The sequence below is a fragment of the Aptenodytes patagonicus genome, chromosome 1, assembly GCF_965638725.1.
Source record: "Aptenodytes patagonicus chromosome 1, bAptPat1.pri.cur, whole genome shotgun sequence".
NCBI lineage: Eukaryota > Metazoa > Chordata > Aves > Sphenisciformes > Spheniscidae > Aptenodytes > Aptenodytes patagonicus.
This window is the reverse complement of record NC_134949.1, coordinates 54,951,469-54,967,085: the sequence shown is the minus strand read 5'-3', so window position 1 is coordinate 54,967,085 and position 15,617 is coordinate 54,951,469. Positions and strand designations below refer to the sequence as shown.

The 15,617-nt window shown below is 47.4% G+C and overlaps 1 protein-coding gene across 1 annotated transcript; it reads left to right on the top strand.

Annotated features, from left to right (window-relative positions):
- The first annotated feature begins 11,616 nt into the window (after nt 1-11,616).
- On the top strand, nt 11,617-13,058 carry PDE6H (phosphodiesterase 6H). The gene is made up of 3 exons (XM_076328678.1): nt 11,617-11,756; nt 12,027-12,067; nt 12,982-13,058. The coding sequence occupies exons 1-3, from the start codon at nt 11,617-11,619 to the stop codon at nt 13,056-13,058; spliced, it is 258 nt and encodes an 85-aa protein (XP_076184793.1).
- Nucleotides 13,059-15,617: the final 2,559 nt, after the last annotated feature.

The following is a 15,617-nucleotide window of genomic DNA, read 5'->3' as shown; positions in this document are numbered from 1 at the left end:
TAACCAATAGGGAGTTTAAGTGGGTCCTGAAGAAAAGTATATAATGCTAAGGGAAAGCACGGCAAGAAATCATCCTCCTCATCATTTTCATTTTCATCTGGAGACAGCCCTCAGAGGAGGATGCTCCTATGGGACCCCATCATTGCCCTTCCCAGCTGGCCACTGGGGAAAATTTCCCCTTTTTCTCTCTCCTCTTCCTTTATTTTCATTTTTCTCTAGCAATAACTTTCACCATTACAGTCAAAGTATGCCATCAGCTATGGACCCCACAAATAAATCTTTGTGTATATGAAACTGTCAGAACATCCTTTGTGCAACATGCATTCACCCAGCGTGCAATGACGGCTCCTAAACAGTTCACTTAGTCTGTGATGTGTTTATGATGCTTGACTGGACCCCAGAAGTGGGCTGCAGTTCCAGGCACAGAAATATCCTTAGGGGCCTCTCAGTAAGAGGCTCTAATTCACTTTATAGAGGTGTGTACCTCCACTGGAAAGAGTAGAGGCTCTAAATTAAAAGAAAGGTTGGAATCTGCCAGTGAAAGGCCATAAAAAAAAACATTAAAACACTAAACCCTGCGCATTTGCAAGATCCTGAGGGGAGAACAGAGGGCTTAGTACCTGGCAATATACCTGAGCAATAAAAGGAGAAAATTTTTTAAAAAAATATTGAATTTACTCCACATTTTCATCCCCTGGCTTTTCCCCTTCCACAGTTATTTCCACCAGGGATCTGCTATCGCATGGCAGCTAGAGCATTTAGCATCCATGTGTCTGGGAGGTGAGCAGCCACCCAAGAGACAAGATAATGGAGCAGGAAGAGCTGCCTCCTCTGCCCATTAGTTGAATGTTCCCAAGGAGAGTGCGAGATGATCCCCAGAAGCAATCATTTCTGTTTGAAAGCCTTAGCTGTTACATGAAAAAAACTGTAATAATGGTGGCAAAGGGCTGAACTGAATGAGATTGCACAGCGGTGCTTTTATCTGGTAGGAGGAGGAAAGAAGAGTATGTCTGTAGCATGGTGTGAAAGCAATAGGAAGAGATGTGTCCCCTTAAGAAGAAGAAAGAAACATTTTACCAAAATGTTTTAGAAGAGCCTTTCTTCATTGGGCTGGTGGTTGCCAAGGAGAAAGAATTGATCGTTCAGAAAAAAGATGAGAAAAGGAGCTGTCAGGAAAGAAGACATCTGGAGCTGACTTGTATACAGTTTCTTCTTCTTAGCCCAGTGACACTGAATCATTTGCTTCACTGTTTTAAACCGAATAAAGCTCTGGAATTATCTGATTTCCATTTAAATAAAAACGCCCTCTTGCAGTCTCTTTTTTTTTTTTAACAAGGCAGTATTACTTCTCTGTTTAGTTCAATGTATGATCATTTTAGTGAATGCTAGTGGATCATTTAATCACTATTCACAGGTATATTGCATGTAATTCATAGAGAAGGAATCAATTATGGAAAAAGAAAAATCTAAGGAAGTCCCTTGAGACAATACTGTGAAAACTGTGTTATTCAGGCACAATTTTAAGAGCAACCACATGCTCTGCTTTCTGGCAGTCACATAGATAACAACATTAACTACCTGGGTTTGATCAAAAAAAGGGAAAAAATATTAGGTCATGGTTCACTATATTAATTTGAGCATGTTCTGTAAATGGCATTCAGGAGAAAAATAATCTTATAAAAGAAAAAACAGATATTTTAATTGTGGGCAGTATGGAAACAGGAAAGAGAGGAAGCTTTTTAAAATGATCTAACAAACTCAATCCCATTGCAGCACTACGAACAGCCTGGATGCAGACATTAAGCAAAGTTAGTGCAGGGAAAGGACACTCTAATGTTACTGCTTTCTCATGGGACAACTCTGCAATGAGCAGGGGGATGCTCTTAAACAATGAATCACAAAGCAGTTATAAAGTACTGAGCTTTTTGTGCTGCATGGCCAAGCACATCAGTCCCCACAGCAGATTTCTGGATGGCTGGGTCTCATCTGCAGATCTATGAACTTTCTGTACATCAGTTTCCATATTTACAAATAGGGATGATGAAAATTTAGCTCTGTGCTTTGAGATCTGTGGGTGAAAAGTGCTATCTAAAAAAGAGAGGGTTCATTCTGGTTTTCTTTTTATTTATGCCAATCAGGGAAAAGTTTGTGTAAGTTAATAAAATCATACCAATGTAGCAGTCTTGTGGTATTAGACTGTAAGACTTGGTTCTCTGTTCCAAGAGAGGCCAGACTCACTGCTCAGAAAAAAATGTAACTCTCTGATGACGAATGAAGTGTATGGTAGGCTACATGGGGTTTATATTATCTGCTATAAAAAGCCCCAGCATGTCCTAAAGCGTTGGTGCCTGAAAGCCTGGGGCCTGTAATAGTGTTCTGACATGCACAAATCCAGTGCCCTTGACTGAATAAGAAAAGCAGGGACTTCATTTTTCCTGAAGAACCCTTGGCAATGGCCATTTGGCTTGCGGACTTAGTCATGTCCCCAGTGCCGCCTAGTTTCTAACACAGACAGGGCCATTGCTGATAGTTACAGCTTGATTTATATTTCCTCAAAGGACCCTTTTCTCCAGACTGACCACGGAAATCTCTCTAGAGCCCTGGCAGTGGAAAAACAGACCTCAGCTTCTTTAATCTCTGCCCCACTGCCAGAGCAGCCTCTAGGGCACGAGTGGAAATGAGAATTGAGACCAGGCTCTTCTGCAAGCTGAGCTCGGAGACACTCAACATAAATGTTGTATCCAGCAGCAGGCACAGATTCCCAAAGTCAGCACACCTGGTTTATTGCAGGCTGTTATAGATGCTTAATCTTGACACCAGAATATGATTCCCTGAAGGAAGAGTGATAAAACTCTCCACGAGGATGCCTTCTTCTCTGCATCTTTGATGGACTGATTTGCACGTATTCAAACAGCTAAATATCTGTGTCAGACAAAGCCCAATCCTCTATATCTGTTTCTCTTTTTTCACTAGCACAAACGACAGACAGCTTAGGAACATGATGGACATTGGGGAAGGAGGGTTACAGCATGCAAATCTTCTTTTGCAGGCACCTTGATACACTGAGTTTCTCACCAAAATGCTGTTGACGTGACAACCTCACTGACCTTCTACAAGACAAACAGACAATCTCATTCCAAATCCAGGTCCTACCACTGTCCTTCTCTTGTGCCAGGAATTCAGAGGCACTTGGTAGGCTGCCTATCTGCAGGAGGGAAACCAAGGTTTAACTGCAGATGCCTGGGAAATTCCCTGCTCATTTCCAGTCAGGTATGTCTGCGTGGCAAGTGATAAAGCTCTATCAACAAGGCACAAAGTCTCCCAAGCACCTGACACAAGCTTGTAGAGATGTTTCAAAAGAGTTATTGTGGCCCATGCCAGCCACAGCCCTCATCCACTGCATCCCTGAGTCTGCGCCTCGGCTGGGACTTCCTCCCACAGTCCCATGAGCTCAGCCAGCCCCTGGAAAAGTCACTATCTTGTAAACTTGTGTTTTCTTTGTCATTCAAGTCAGCTGCTATTTCTGGTATAACTACAGTTACCATGGCTACACCAGCTCATAAATAGGGTCAGAAACCTTGGAGATGTTTTTTAAGTGATTCCTTGGAATAGGGAATAATCTGGCCAGAGGTAATAAAGCTCGTGGGTTTTCCTTTGGGGCCACAGGGACTGCACTTCTGCTACCACTTGGACTCCACGGCTTCTGGTGCAGCTCTGGTCTGGATTGGGTCGCAACTGATGTGGCTCGAAAGGCTTTCCTGAGGCCAGGGGAGGAAGAGCCTGGGCAGGGGCAGGGAGAGACAGGGATCAGGTACTCGGTCCCTGGGCAGAATTCGTCATCCATCCGGGGTGGCAGCTGGGCACCGACACAAAGCTGGTGCCTGTTGCTCTGCAAAGAAGCCGTGCACCCACATCCCCACAAAGCAAATGCCACCCGCATTGTGAGGGGAAGGGAGAGAGAGAGGATGGATGGAGAGAGAGGAGGAGAGGGCAAATGGCCTGATAATCATTGGAGATAAGAAAGAACAGGATTTCTCCATTTAGGGAGTTTCTGCCATGTTTTCTCAGTGGCCAAAAAATAGCTTCATGTGACACCATGGAAATTTTTTTCCCACATGTCCACTTTTGTTAAAGAGAAATGAGCCAGTTTTCATTGGGAAAACAGGAAAACAAAGGGGTTGTTTGGAAAACAAACAGCCTTAAAAAATGTACATTTTTAAGGTTCAGAAAAGAGGAGTAGGGGGCTGTAGAGCCGATTTCCCCAGCAACTCTACCTACATAGAAGGCAGAAGGGGAGGGGGAGCCCCCGGAAACCTGTCTGCAGCAGATGGAGGCATGGGAATGAGCAGCGGAGATGGGAGCGGAGTCTGCTGCCAGCAGGCTGCACCTCTTTATATCCACACAAGCAGGTCCCTGCCCACAGTAATCACTTCTGCTGTCAGGAGCTGCTGAGCACAATCAATCTCCGCGCATTTGTGTGCAAGCTCTAGTCGTCAGAGGGAAGAGACGATGCCAACACGATGCTGCCCCCATCCTCTTTCCTGTGCCCAGGAATTATCGCACAAGCCTCCGAAAGCTGTGTGATCATCCTCAAACACATGAAAATGCTGTGTTTGCTGCTTCTCTGCTAGATTGAAAGCCCTTCGGCTGCATCTAGGATTTACTTCCCAGCTTCTCTGTGCCCACTCAAGGGCTAGGACCTTATCGATTTTTTAAATGTAAGCTAAGAGTCTCGCTGAGGGATTTATCTCGTCTAACTTCAGCCATCTGAAAGGCCAGAGGCCTCAGCTGTGGGACTCTTGCTCAGCACCAGAGCACTGCTAGACCGGTCCCCGCTGCCACAATCTGTCATGTCAGAGAGAGCCTGTCCTTTTTTGGTCACATGCAGTCACACCCCTGGCTGGCATGGTGCATGGCTGCTCCAAAATCCCATCCTCCAGCCTCACCCAAAGACGAAGGCCGTCCATCACTACACAAACCCACACCTTGGTTTCCTTCTGCCCCTGTACTGCTCTGATGCTCCTAGCACAGCTCCTTTCTCTGGGACCATTTTCGGCCCTGCCAGCCCTGATCTCATGTTGTGAGCTGGATGCTCAACAAGGGTAAGTGAGCTGTGCTTCACCAGAGCCAATGGACCCCAGAGGATCATTAACCCTGTGGTTATAGAATCATAGAATCATAGAATCATTGAGGTTGGAAGAGAACTCTAAGATCATCGAGTCCAACCATTGACCCAACACCACCACCCACTAAACCATGTCCCTAAGTGCCTCATCTACTCGTCTTTTAAATACCTCCAGGGATGGGCACTCAACCACTTCCCTGGGCAGCCTGTTCCAATGTTTCACCACTCTTTCAGTAAAGAAATTTTTCCTCACATCCAATCTAAACCTCCCCTGGCGCAACTTGAGGCCATTTCCTCTCGTCCTATCGCTTGTTACTTGGGAGAAGAGACCAACACCCACCTCGCTACAACCTCCTTTCAGGTAGTTGTAGAGAGCGATGAGGTCTCCCCTCAGCCTCCTTTTCTCCAGGCTAAACAACCCCAGTTCCCTCAGCCGCTCCTCATAAGACTTGTTCTCCAGACCCCTCACCAGCCTCGGTGCCCTTCTCTGGACACGCTCCAGCACCTCAACGTCCTTCTTGTAGTGAGGGGCCCAAAACTGAACACAGTATTCGAGGTGTGGCCTCACCAGTGCCGAGTACAGGGGCACGATCACTTCCCTACTCCTGCTGGCCACACTACTTCTGATCCAAGCCAGGATGCTATTGGCCGCCTTGGCCGCCTGGGCACACTGCCGGCTCATGTTCAGCCAGCTATCGACCAACACCCCCAGGTCCTTTTCCGACAGGCAGCTTTCCAGCCACTCTTCCCCAAGCCTCTAGCGCTGCATGGGGTTGTTGTGGCCGAAATGCAGGACCCGGCACTTGGCCTTGTTGAACCTCATACAATTGGCCTGGGCCCATCGATCCAGCCTGTCCAGGTCCCTCTGCAGAGCCTTATGCCTCAAGCCAGACAGCTACAGTCCATGACTGAGGTGCTGCTGCAGTTGAGGATGAGGATGATCTTCCAGCACCTTCTAGCAGGGCCCTGGACCTTCTCTTTTCATCCTGAGACTCCTCTCTTTCCACATCTCTGTCACTGATCTCCCAAGCAATCACAACATGCTATTAAAACGCATCAGAGATACAAAGCACCTGATAGAACAGTGTGCATTACCATCCATGGAGTTTTGTTGGGTTGGAATTTGGGCTGAGGCACAAGCTCTTCCTTTTCTCAGACAGCCCCCCACAGTAGCAATGCTATCGGTACCCCGATGTGACCTAGCTGTTACCATCAGCCCAATGCCTTGGGTCTCAGAAGTGGCAGGCCACCCCCGCTGGCTGGCCACCCACGTGCAACACAAGGGTTCCCCCTTCTTCCCCTGCCATCCCATCTGCTGGATGCAGTTAAATATTCACTGGGGCCCTGCGCAGCATCTCAGCAGCATTCCCTATCACTCCCTTGAGCGGACTCAGCCCTCTCGGCACCGGGCTGACTGCGTGCACCGCTCTGTCAGGTGCATCTTGACCCCTGCGGCACAGCTGAGAAGTTTGCTGGAAGCCTCTCCATGCTTTCACCAGCACGGGGGAGGGACCTGGGGCGATTAGGACCAACTCCTCCCTTCCCTGCATGTGCAGGCATGTGTGTGTGTGTATGTGTTCACAAGCAGCGGCATTGCTCAAAGGGCAGGTGATCTCCTTATTCCTCTTCGCTTCTCCAGAGATCACCCCACAGGAGCTCCAGAGAAGCCACAACCTCTTCTTGCAGAAAGGGGCACATCACTCCTCAGGAGCGTGTCGAGGCTCTGCTGCTCCCCCAGACCTCGCTGGAGCTGTGCTTGCAGAGCGCTGGGGTCACAGCACTCCCCACATGCCCCCCCCGCCGTGCGGGGGCCCGCCCACGATTGGTGCCCTGATGTCACCTGGTGGCAGGGTATATCTGGATGAGAAAGGACACCTCAAGACACTTTCTACACAGACTGGACAGCAGGAGTTGAATGATTTGCAAGAGGAGCCCTTGGCACTGTAAGTATTTCCCAGGAGCTCAAAGCAATAACGAGGGTGGCAGGGGGATGAAAGAGGAACTGGCTGCAAAACCCAGAGGGGAGAAAAGTCCTGATAAAATCCCATGGGGGAAAAACTCAGATGTTTGTGCTTGGAGAGCGTGAAAAGAACCAGTAGCTAAGAGAGGGAGTTGTGGTTCTTGGGTGGCTGTTTTCTGTTTCCTCTATCATTAGGGCAAGTGCTGCAGCAGTGGTTTATCTCAACGCTCCCTGGTTGTGCGAGCAGCTCTGCCCTCCATGGGGCCGCTCGGTTTCTCATGCCAGGCACTCCTTGGTCAGGGCTCCCTGGCACCCTCTTGGCTTGTGTCCTCGGCTGGCTAAGCCTGCATGTGAGCAGCACTGGGGGAGCTCCTGAGGAGTGGTCGGGACAGGCAGCTGGTGTCTCCTGCTCTGGTGCCCAGCCGTACATGCAGGGCATTTCGGTGGGGAGTTTATACCGTGTGATGCTGTACCTCCAGTGTTACTGAATCCCTTCTTTTAACTGGGATAGTCTTTCCAATCATCTCCATCCAGGAAGCAGTTGTGGGAATATAGTTCTACTTGAAATGAGTTTCTGTCTTTTAGAATGCATCCTCTTTCATTTGTTCTTTGTTTTAAAACTGCTGCTAGAACAAAGGGTCTGAGATCCTGTGTAAAACACAGGATCAGAAAGGGCTGAACCTGCGTGGACTTTTTCCATCACTATGATTATCCAGCTCAAGCAACTGAGACTGGAGCTGTAAGAGGCCTCACTCCTCACAGGCATCTTACACTGGATACAATATTCCCTGACAAAAGCCTGGCTGCAAGGATGATGCTAGCGGCTTTCATGAGGTCAAGAGCTGAGCATGCAAGGACCCCATCAAAAGGAATGTAAAAACGAGGGTATTTCCTCCTGGATGCCATCTTCTCCCAGCATATCACTGCACGGAGGGCCACGGCCCATGGGGGTCCTGTGTCTGACACCCCTGAGGCACGATGAAGACAAGTGCACATGGAGAAGTCTGTACTTTTGAAGGTTTCAGACAGGGGAAGATGAGATCCTACACTGAATCTGTCTGAAGAAGGTCAAGTGAGTCATCTGCATTTTCTGGCAGGGAAATTTTCCATAGAGAATCAGAGATTAAGGAGGGGGCAGATTAAAGAGTCAGCATTTGTCAGTAGTATTCAAGCCTCTTTAAGTTCAAAGAAAACTAAAAGAAGGATGATTAGCCTGGCCAGCAACCCAGAGGTGGGATATCTGACGCAACTGAGCTAAGCCCATTGCTGTGTATTAGGTATAATTAGCATTAGGATGCAAGCAAAGCTCTTAGCCAGAGGATTAAACCCTGGACTGAGCAGAAATGCTGTCAGGGACAATTAGGTAACACCTTGTCAGAGGAGGGGACAGAGGAATTGCGTGGAAGAACATCCTGTTCCTCAACAGCCTTTGCATCCACAGCCATCAGCTCTTGCCCAGGAGCTGCATCCCAGTGCCAGCAGCAGCAGAAGAGCTCTGGCAGCCTGGGAAGCACTGGGGTGAGGCAGCATAGCACTTGCAGAGAGCTTGAGAAGGAGACCCAGTGTCACTGAACATTTGTCAAGACATCTGTTTGGTGTGGTACCAAGGACTATCCAAGTACCCAGGTATGGGGAGGCAAAAGGCTGGGAAATTCCCCTGGGAAGCTGCCGTGTGTGTTTCTTTTGCATCTGTGATCCTGGGGCTGCCTGCCCACCCATGTCTGGCTGTGTGCAGGGGCAGCTGGTTCCCAAGGTGTGGGAACTGAGGCAGCTCCCTTGCTGTGGGGGAGGGCCCTCTCCAGCATGGATGGAGACATTTTTGCTTGCGTGTAGCGGCAGATGAGTCCCACCAACTCACTGGTGGGAGGGCAGCTTGATTCCTGCTGCGAGATGGAGGCTGTTCTGTGGCATTAAGATTGCTTTCTGTCCTCTGCCCTTTCTTTTGGTGATGCATGGGAGAATAGGTAGAGGGAGGTTGGTAAGGAAGAGGTTAGAATTGTCCTTTTTAGTTTCATTGAATGCCCTTTCTTGAATTCATGCAGGTGAGAGAGAGGATGAAGTGTGATTTGGGCAGATTCTTTTTCCTACCAAATCCCAGGTATCAAGTAGCTGACAGGTGGATGTGACTACTTCAGACTGGGGGGAAGGGAAACTCCAAGGACTGAGTCTTCCCATTAGCTATTTCTCTATTGAGTGAAGGCCAGGGGCAAGGCATGGACTCAAGGAACTAAGAGGAGTTGACCCTCAAAGATGTTCTTGTGGTTAAGGTACCATGCTGGGAACTCACTTGGAGAGTGAGCTCAGCTGCGTCTTACAGGTTTTGGATGTCAGGCCAAAGGGTTGGAGGTCTGTTAGCCAGTTTGTTTCTTCTGTTGTACTTTTGGAAGTAGCCCTTGAGAGGGGTGACAAGTATCTCTGCATGTCAGATGAACTGAAGGTGCTTGGAAGTGGAAGTGTGTCACTTGTAGTTCAGGAGGGGTACCTAGCACTGAGACAGACACCCTACTGACGAGAACTGCTGCTGAGGTGGAGGCATAATACTATATTTTGGGGCATTAGCAGACATGCCACGGAGCAGTTTTCCAATGCAAAGCATTTTGCTGTAGGACAGTACCATCTGAATTCCTCACTGGTCCTGAGTAACAGTGAGGCACCAAATTCTCTTTGGTTTGGAGCCAAACTGCCTTCACCTCTCAGTTTGGCCCTAAAAAACTGAGTCAAAAGATTTTGTCCTTCCTCCCAGCTGTGCAGTCCAGGTCACACCAATCACTGCATTTCCATTCCCATTCTGTAAAAGATGAAGGCGACAGTGTTTGCCTGTCCTGCCACCATGCTGTGAGGATAAAGCTGTAAATACTGGGTGATTGTTCCGGTGCTTCAGAGATGGCAGCCAAATAAGTAACTTCTATGATTTGAGCTGATCCCTGTGTTTATGGGCACAGTGTGTACTTAGGAAACGTTGTGTTACAGGCGGGGGAATAGCATCTGTGCATACTTCAGCTGCAGACACAACCATCTGCTGCTCCATTTGGGGCTGCTGGAACCTGTCCAGTCTCCTTGCTCGGGATATTACAGCTGAGACAGGAGCCCAACCGCAAGCGACAGAAGAACTAGCATGCCTCTAGGTGCTATCATTAGGATCCATCCTACTGCCAGCACAGATGGAAAGATGTCAGGGGTGAAGTATTCCCAGACTGCCACAGATACAGAAACACGGCTCTTCGCCTTACACTGATGTGGAAGTGACACGGGAGGATTGCCTGGATGGTCTTTCTCCTTGCATCTCAGGCTTTGCTTTCCGGCACTCTGGCTACTTCAGGACTGTCAAAGACATGAACTGTCTTCAGACTAAGAAAAAAAATACCCATCTTTGATGGCATTTATAGTTCTGAGATTAGAAGTCCAGAGTGTCACTGCAGGTGATGTTGGGGATTAGGCCAGAGCACTATGGTGACATAATGGGATTAGCCTTTAGTACCAGATCCTGAAGTTAATTCCATCAGCGATTCCATCAGCCTGGCTGCACAGGGATGAGCACACCTGGAGACAGGAGTTATGTAATGGTCATGGGGAAGAATGTGACCTCAAGGAGGAGAGAAAAAGTTGGCAATTATTTATGTTCCATAAATGCACTTGGTCAGATCATTCTAGCATACTAATTAGCACAAAATTTGATGAAGGGCTGGAAGCTCCCCCTTGGGCACTGGTTGAGAGTTATTGCTGTCCTCTTGGGAAGGAAGCAAAGGATTCTGAGTACAGCAGTTCTGCCCTTCGAGGCTGGAGAGATGTCTCCCACACAAGAATTTCTCCCTGGTAACTATTTAGCCCCTGTGCAGTGGAGCTTGCCTCATGTGCAGTGTGGTGCGGAGGAGGTCAATGCATGTAATATAATGCTCAAAAATACCAAAATGGATGTATTCTGGGGAAAGTTATGGGCTTTGCTCTCCTAAATCCTAAGAAATTAACCTCTGTCTAAGAGACAGTCTCCAATGCTTTGCCTTAGCCTTCTTTACAATCTTTTAATGATACTGGGCTATTTCCCTTAAGGTTGGTGTCGACAAACATGAGGCCCTAATTGCAGCTGCACCTGGACTAAGGGCCCATCTAGCACAGCATCCCATCTCCATCAGTGTCCAAAAGATACTGCTTAGGCACAAGTATAAGAACAGGTGAAGTATATCATGATGATTCCCAGGGATATGATATTTCTCTAAGCCCTAAATGTGCTTTTGTGGCCCCTAGTAGTCATATCCTGAACCAGTCCTTAGCTTGAGTGTCCTTTGTTTGGCATCTTAATTCAAGCATGCCGGATGAAAGGCAATGCTATCCTGCTTACTTTGTACGCATTACAATCTTTCTTTATGTTTGATATCTTTATCTTTATTCCTGTCACAATTATACTTTCCATAATTCTGTCACCTGACTACTGATACCTAAAAATGATAAGCAGAGCGTTGTGTCAGTCCTTGCCATTGTCTTGCAGACAGAGGGATCTGAGAGAGGCGTGTGCCTGCCACACAGCAGCCCAGCGATGAGTGAGAACCCAGCCACCAACCTCAGCACTGGAGATGCTCCAACCGGTCCCACTACACCACGCAAGGGGCCTCCCAAGTTCAAGCAGAGACAGACAAGGCAGTTCAAGAGCAAGCCTCCTAAAAAAGGAGTAAAAGGGTAAGGGTATTTTGGAAAGAAAAGAAACCATGCTAGCTGGGTGGCTCCCCAGTGCTAAGTTGGGCTCTTGCGGTACCATCTTCCCTTGGGCAAGGAGCCAGAAGGCTTCCCCCTGCCCCCTGGTGCTGTCAGCTCTCCTGCCTGGAGCTGCTCCTTCTCGTCTGCTGCCCACCCACACTTCTCCTTCCCCGGCTGCAGGTGCAGGGCAGCTCCCCTTCCCTGCACACTGCTGGCCCAAACTCACTCCTCGCCTGTTCTTTTCTCCCCTAGGTTTGGAGATGACATCCCAGGCATGGAGGGACTGGGCACAGGTAAGCACTGCAGGATGTTGTCATGCCCTGCTTTAACACAAGCGCAGTCATGCTTCAGCACGGGAGAGGACTCTGGGTTGGCCTCCCTGTCTCCCTGGCCTCTCTGCAGCTCTCAGGGTCGCCAGAGAAGGCTAGTACTCCCTCCACAAGCTGCCACAGTCATGCTTATGCTTACATACACTACAAGACAGAAAGGCTATTTAGGCATGCTTCAATTTCTGAATACTTTCATTTGGCTGCAAATGAGCTTGTTTGTCTTTGTTTTCTGCTAATACTCTGGCTAAGAATTTCAGCAGAATGAGGTTCTCAAAGAAATGCCAAATGCTAAGCTATTAATACCCAAAATCAGAGGAACTAAATCCCAGCTGGTTAAGTATTTGTGTTATCACCAGAATCCTAATTTAAAGGATTTTATGCCCCCATCTGGAATTAAGAAACACGCACTGGATGAGCTGTAGCCAGTCAGAACTTCTTAGGTATCAATAACAACTGCACCTATCAATGAGTTACAGATCCTGAATGTTGTAGGCCAAATTATTCAGCATGTGATTTTAAGACTGCACATATCTTCAAGGACATCACAGTTTGGCTACAGGCAGTTTATAAAGACCAGGAGAAGCCACATAACCAGAATGAATTTTCACACCAGTCTACACAGTCACTGAAGAGGCTATAGGAAATGCTGGTTTGCTTTTGCTCACAGAGAAAGATGGCACAGGAGAAAATACACCAATCTTGTTCTGTCTGGTAGGTAGTACCATATTTGAAGAGCTCATCTGCTCATTTAACCTTCAAGAGGAGTCTCATGCTTCTTGCTCTTCCCATCTTTAATATTTCCTGAGTAAATCAACCTTTCTATTAATACAAAAGAAATCCAAGAAGTGCAGTGATTAGAACCCATTTCTCTTTTGCAGATATCACAGTGATTTGCCCATGGGAAGCTTTCAGCCATCTGGAACTGCATGAGCTGGCCCAGTTTGGGATCATCTAAGGTGCCAGCATCTCTACTGGTGTCACCTGGAGACTCCACAGATCCCAGTATGGTCTTCATCACCTTTGACACTTATTTTTGGCCCTTACATCCACCTGCTCATGGGTAGGGTGGTTTTGTAAGAGCTAGTTATGAGAAAGTCCTTTGCAGATTAATTTGGCAAAGAAGTTATTCAGGACCCTGAACAGACCTCATGTTCCATGTGATGAAACTACTGAAAAATGTCTTAACGCCTCCCTGCACCATATCCTGTCTTTTCCCACTGTTGTAGATCTTCATGTGTATGGAGATAAGGGGAGGCTGTATTTGAACTTTTCCCCTGGTTAACTTTTCCCCTGGTTAGCTGAGATACTGTGTGCATGGCTGTGCATGTATGTCCAGACCTAATTATACCAAGCCCATTCTTTTTTCTTCCTTCCCTCCCTGACAGCTTTCTATATAGGATTTCCACAGGTATGTCCCCATGTTATCTGGGCCACCAATTAGCTGCTGAGAGTCTATCTGTAGAGAACAGGATCAGAGTCACCAGTCCAGACATTAGGCTATTTTTATGTAAAAGGAGACCCTTCCCCAGAGGTTCACCGTAAGGAATCTGCTGCTAAGATTTACCTCATTAGCAAAAGAGGAAAAAGGCTTGCAAATGTTGTCTCTGCTGTACTGCCCACCAGCTATGAGCCATGAGACTCTGGCTGTTCTAATAACGTTAAATGAAAATGTGTGTGTCTGAGATCAATAGCTAAGTGAATTAATCCTACTATTCATTCCTTTTGTGCTCCTGAGTGGTTGCAATTCCAAAGAAGCAGCACTCCAAATGACATTGTGTTTCCTCTCCTTCGATGGGAGGCCCCTGTGTGACACTTGCGCTGTCCCCAGGCTCATAAATATTTACATGAGGCATTTGCTCCCCAGGACATGTTTCCTGCCAGTTAAGAAGACAGAGAATCATTACGATCTGTCACCAGACAGTGCCAGTAGTCCTGCCTCATCTAGCAGAAGATGGTATTGCATTAGTTGCTCCCTCTTCCCTGTATTTAGCATGGGGCAAGGCTCCCTTCACCTCCCCACCACCATCAGCAGGAAGGCTTTTCTCTTCACTCCCTAGCAACTTCAAGCTCTGGAGCTTGTCTGGACAAGCAGGCAAATGGTGAGTCCCCAGAGACAGATAACAGCAGAGCAGGTGGGGAGGCAGGGGGAGGTTAGGATGCGTATATGCAGGCAAGCACAGAGCGAATCCACTTAACCCTATCGATTTGTGTCTCCTGGTCTCTGGCAGCCTGAGTGCTGGTGAGTGGTGAGGCACTCATAACCACTTAAATGCTCAGGGAAGGCACCGAGATTCCCTGCTGTCCTGGCATTAAGGAAAGGCTTTTGTTTTATTTGGAGGCAAGGAGCAAGCTTTGTTGTAGCTACATAATATTCATAAAAGGAGATGGCATTTTTAATCATTGTGTTCATCTTGACGAGCCTCGTTGCATAAGAACTGCCTCCCCCCAGCTTATCTTTCCTATGATGAACATGTTCATGGGAGCAAGGAGTGGTTGTGGAAAAGAGAGCAAATCCTGCCTAAAAGATTGATCCCCACGCATAGAGCATTGCTATAAATCTATGGCTGTGCTATAGTTATCTGCTACTGTTATTCCAGAAATAAAAGCTAGCAGTTTTCATTTAAAATATAGCTTCAGCACCAAAAGCTAAAGGAAATTTCTATTGGCAGTCCAGAGTACAGCTTTTATTATTCAGCACTCCTGCCATTAGAAACAGCAGTAAACTAACAAGCAGTTCAGAACCACAACACAATCACAGCGTAGGAGTCATGTACCATTTAGTTAATTGCAACACACAGCTATTTCCTTGGGCAGAGGCAGTCTGTCCTTCCCACTTACTCCTAATTTCTCCTGCCTTTCTCACCTTTTAAGGCTTTTCTTCTTTCCCTAAGTGTTCTTTATGTAAATGATGTTTTATTTATCTTTTACTGTAGGGGACTGATTTCATTTTTTTTCAAGCTCATGTGCTAGCCCTCTCCTTCTGTGGTTAAATGTGAATGTTCCTATGCCAATGCTCTTGTGCTTTCCATCACATTACACCATCCTGTAGCATGTGATCCTTATTCCACTTTCTCAGACTGTCCTCTTCCACTTGGGAAAAGACCCATTGGATCCAGTTTTGGATCCTGCAAGCTGGCTACCTCTATTATCATTGAGTTTTCCTTTTTTTAAGCAGGAGAACAACAAGAGGCGAACCTTTGAATTAGTCCTTTTGCTCCCTTTTCATCTCAGGCCTTGGGAAAGTAGTCCCAAGATAGCGAGATCCTCTGTCAGAAAATGCTGGGGTAAAAGCAAAGTTCTCCTTAGTCCAGGGACTGAAGCATTTCAGCAAACAGGGGGGTCCTGCTGTAGTTTCACACCTGACTGCCATAACCCCTGCTCCCATCAGAGAGCTACTCCATTCTCCTTCCTAGAGGAGTCCAATGTGAATGCACACATACCCCAGCTCTCATGCCTGGCTGATGAGCTGTGTCAGAAGATGTTTTGAGTCAACACAGTTTGTTAGTTATTTTAA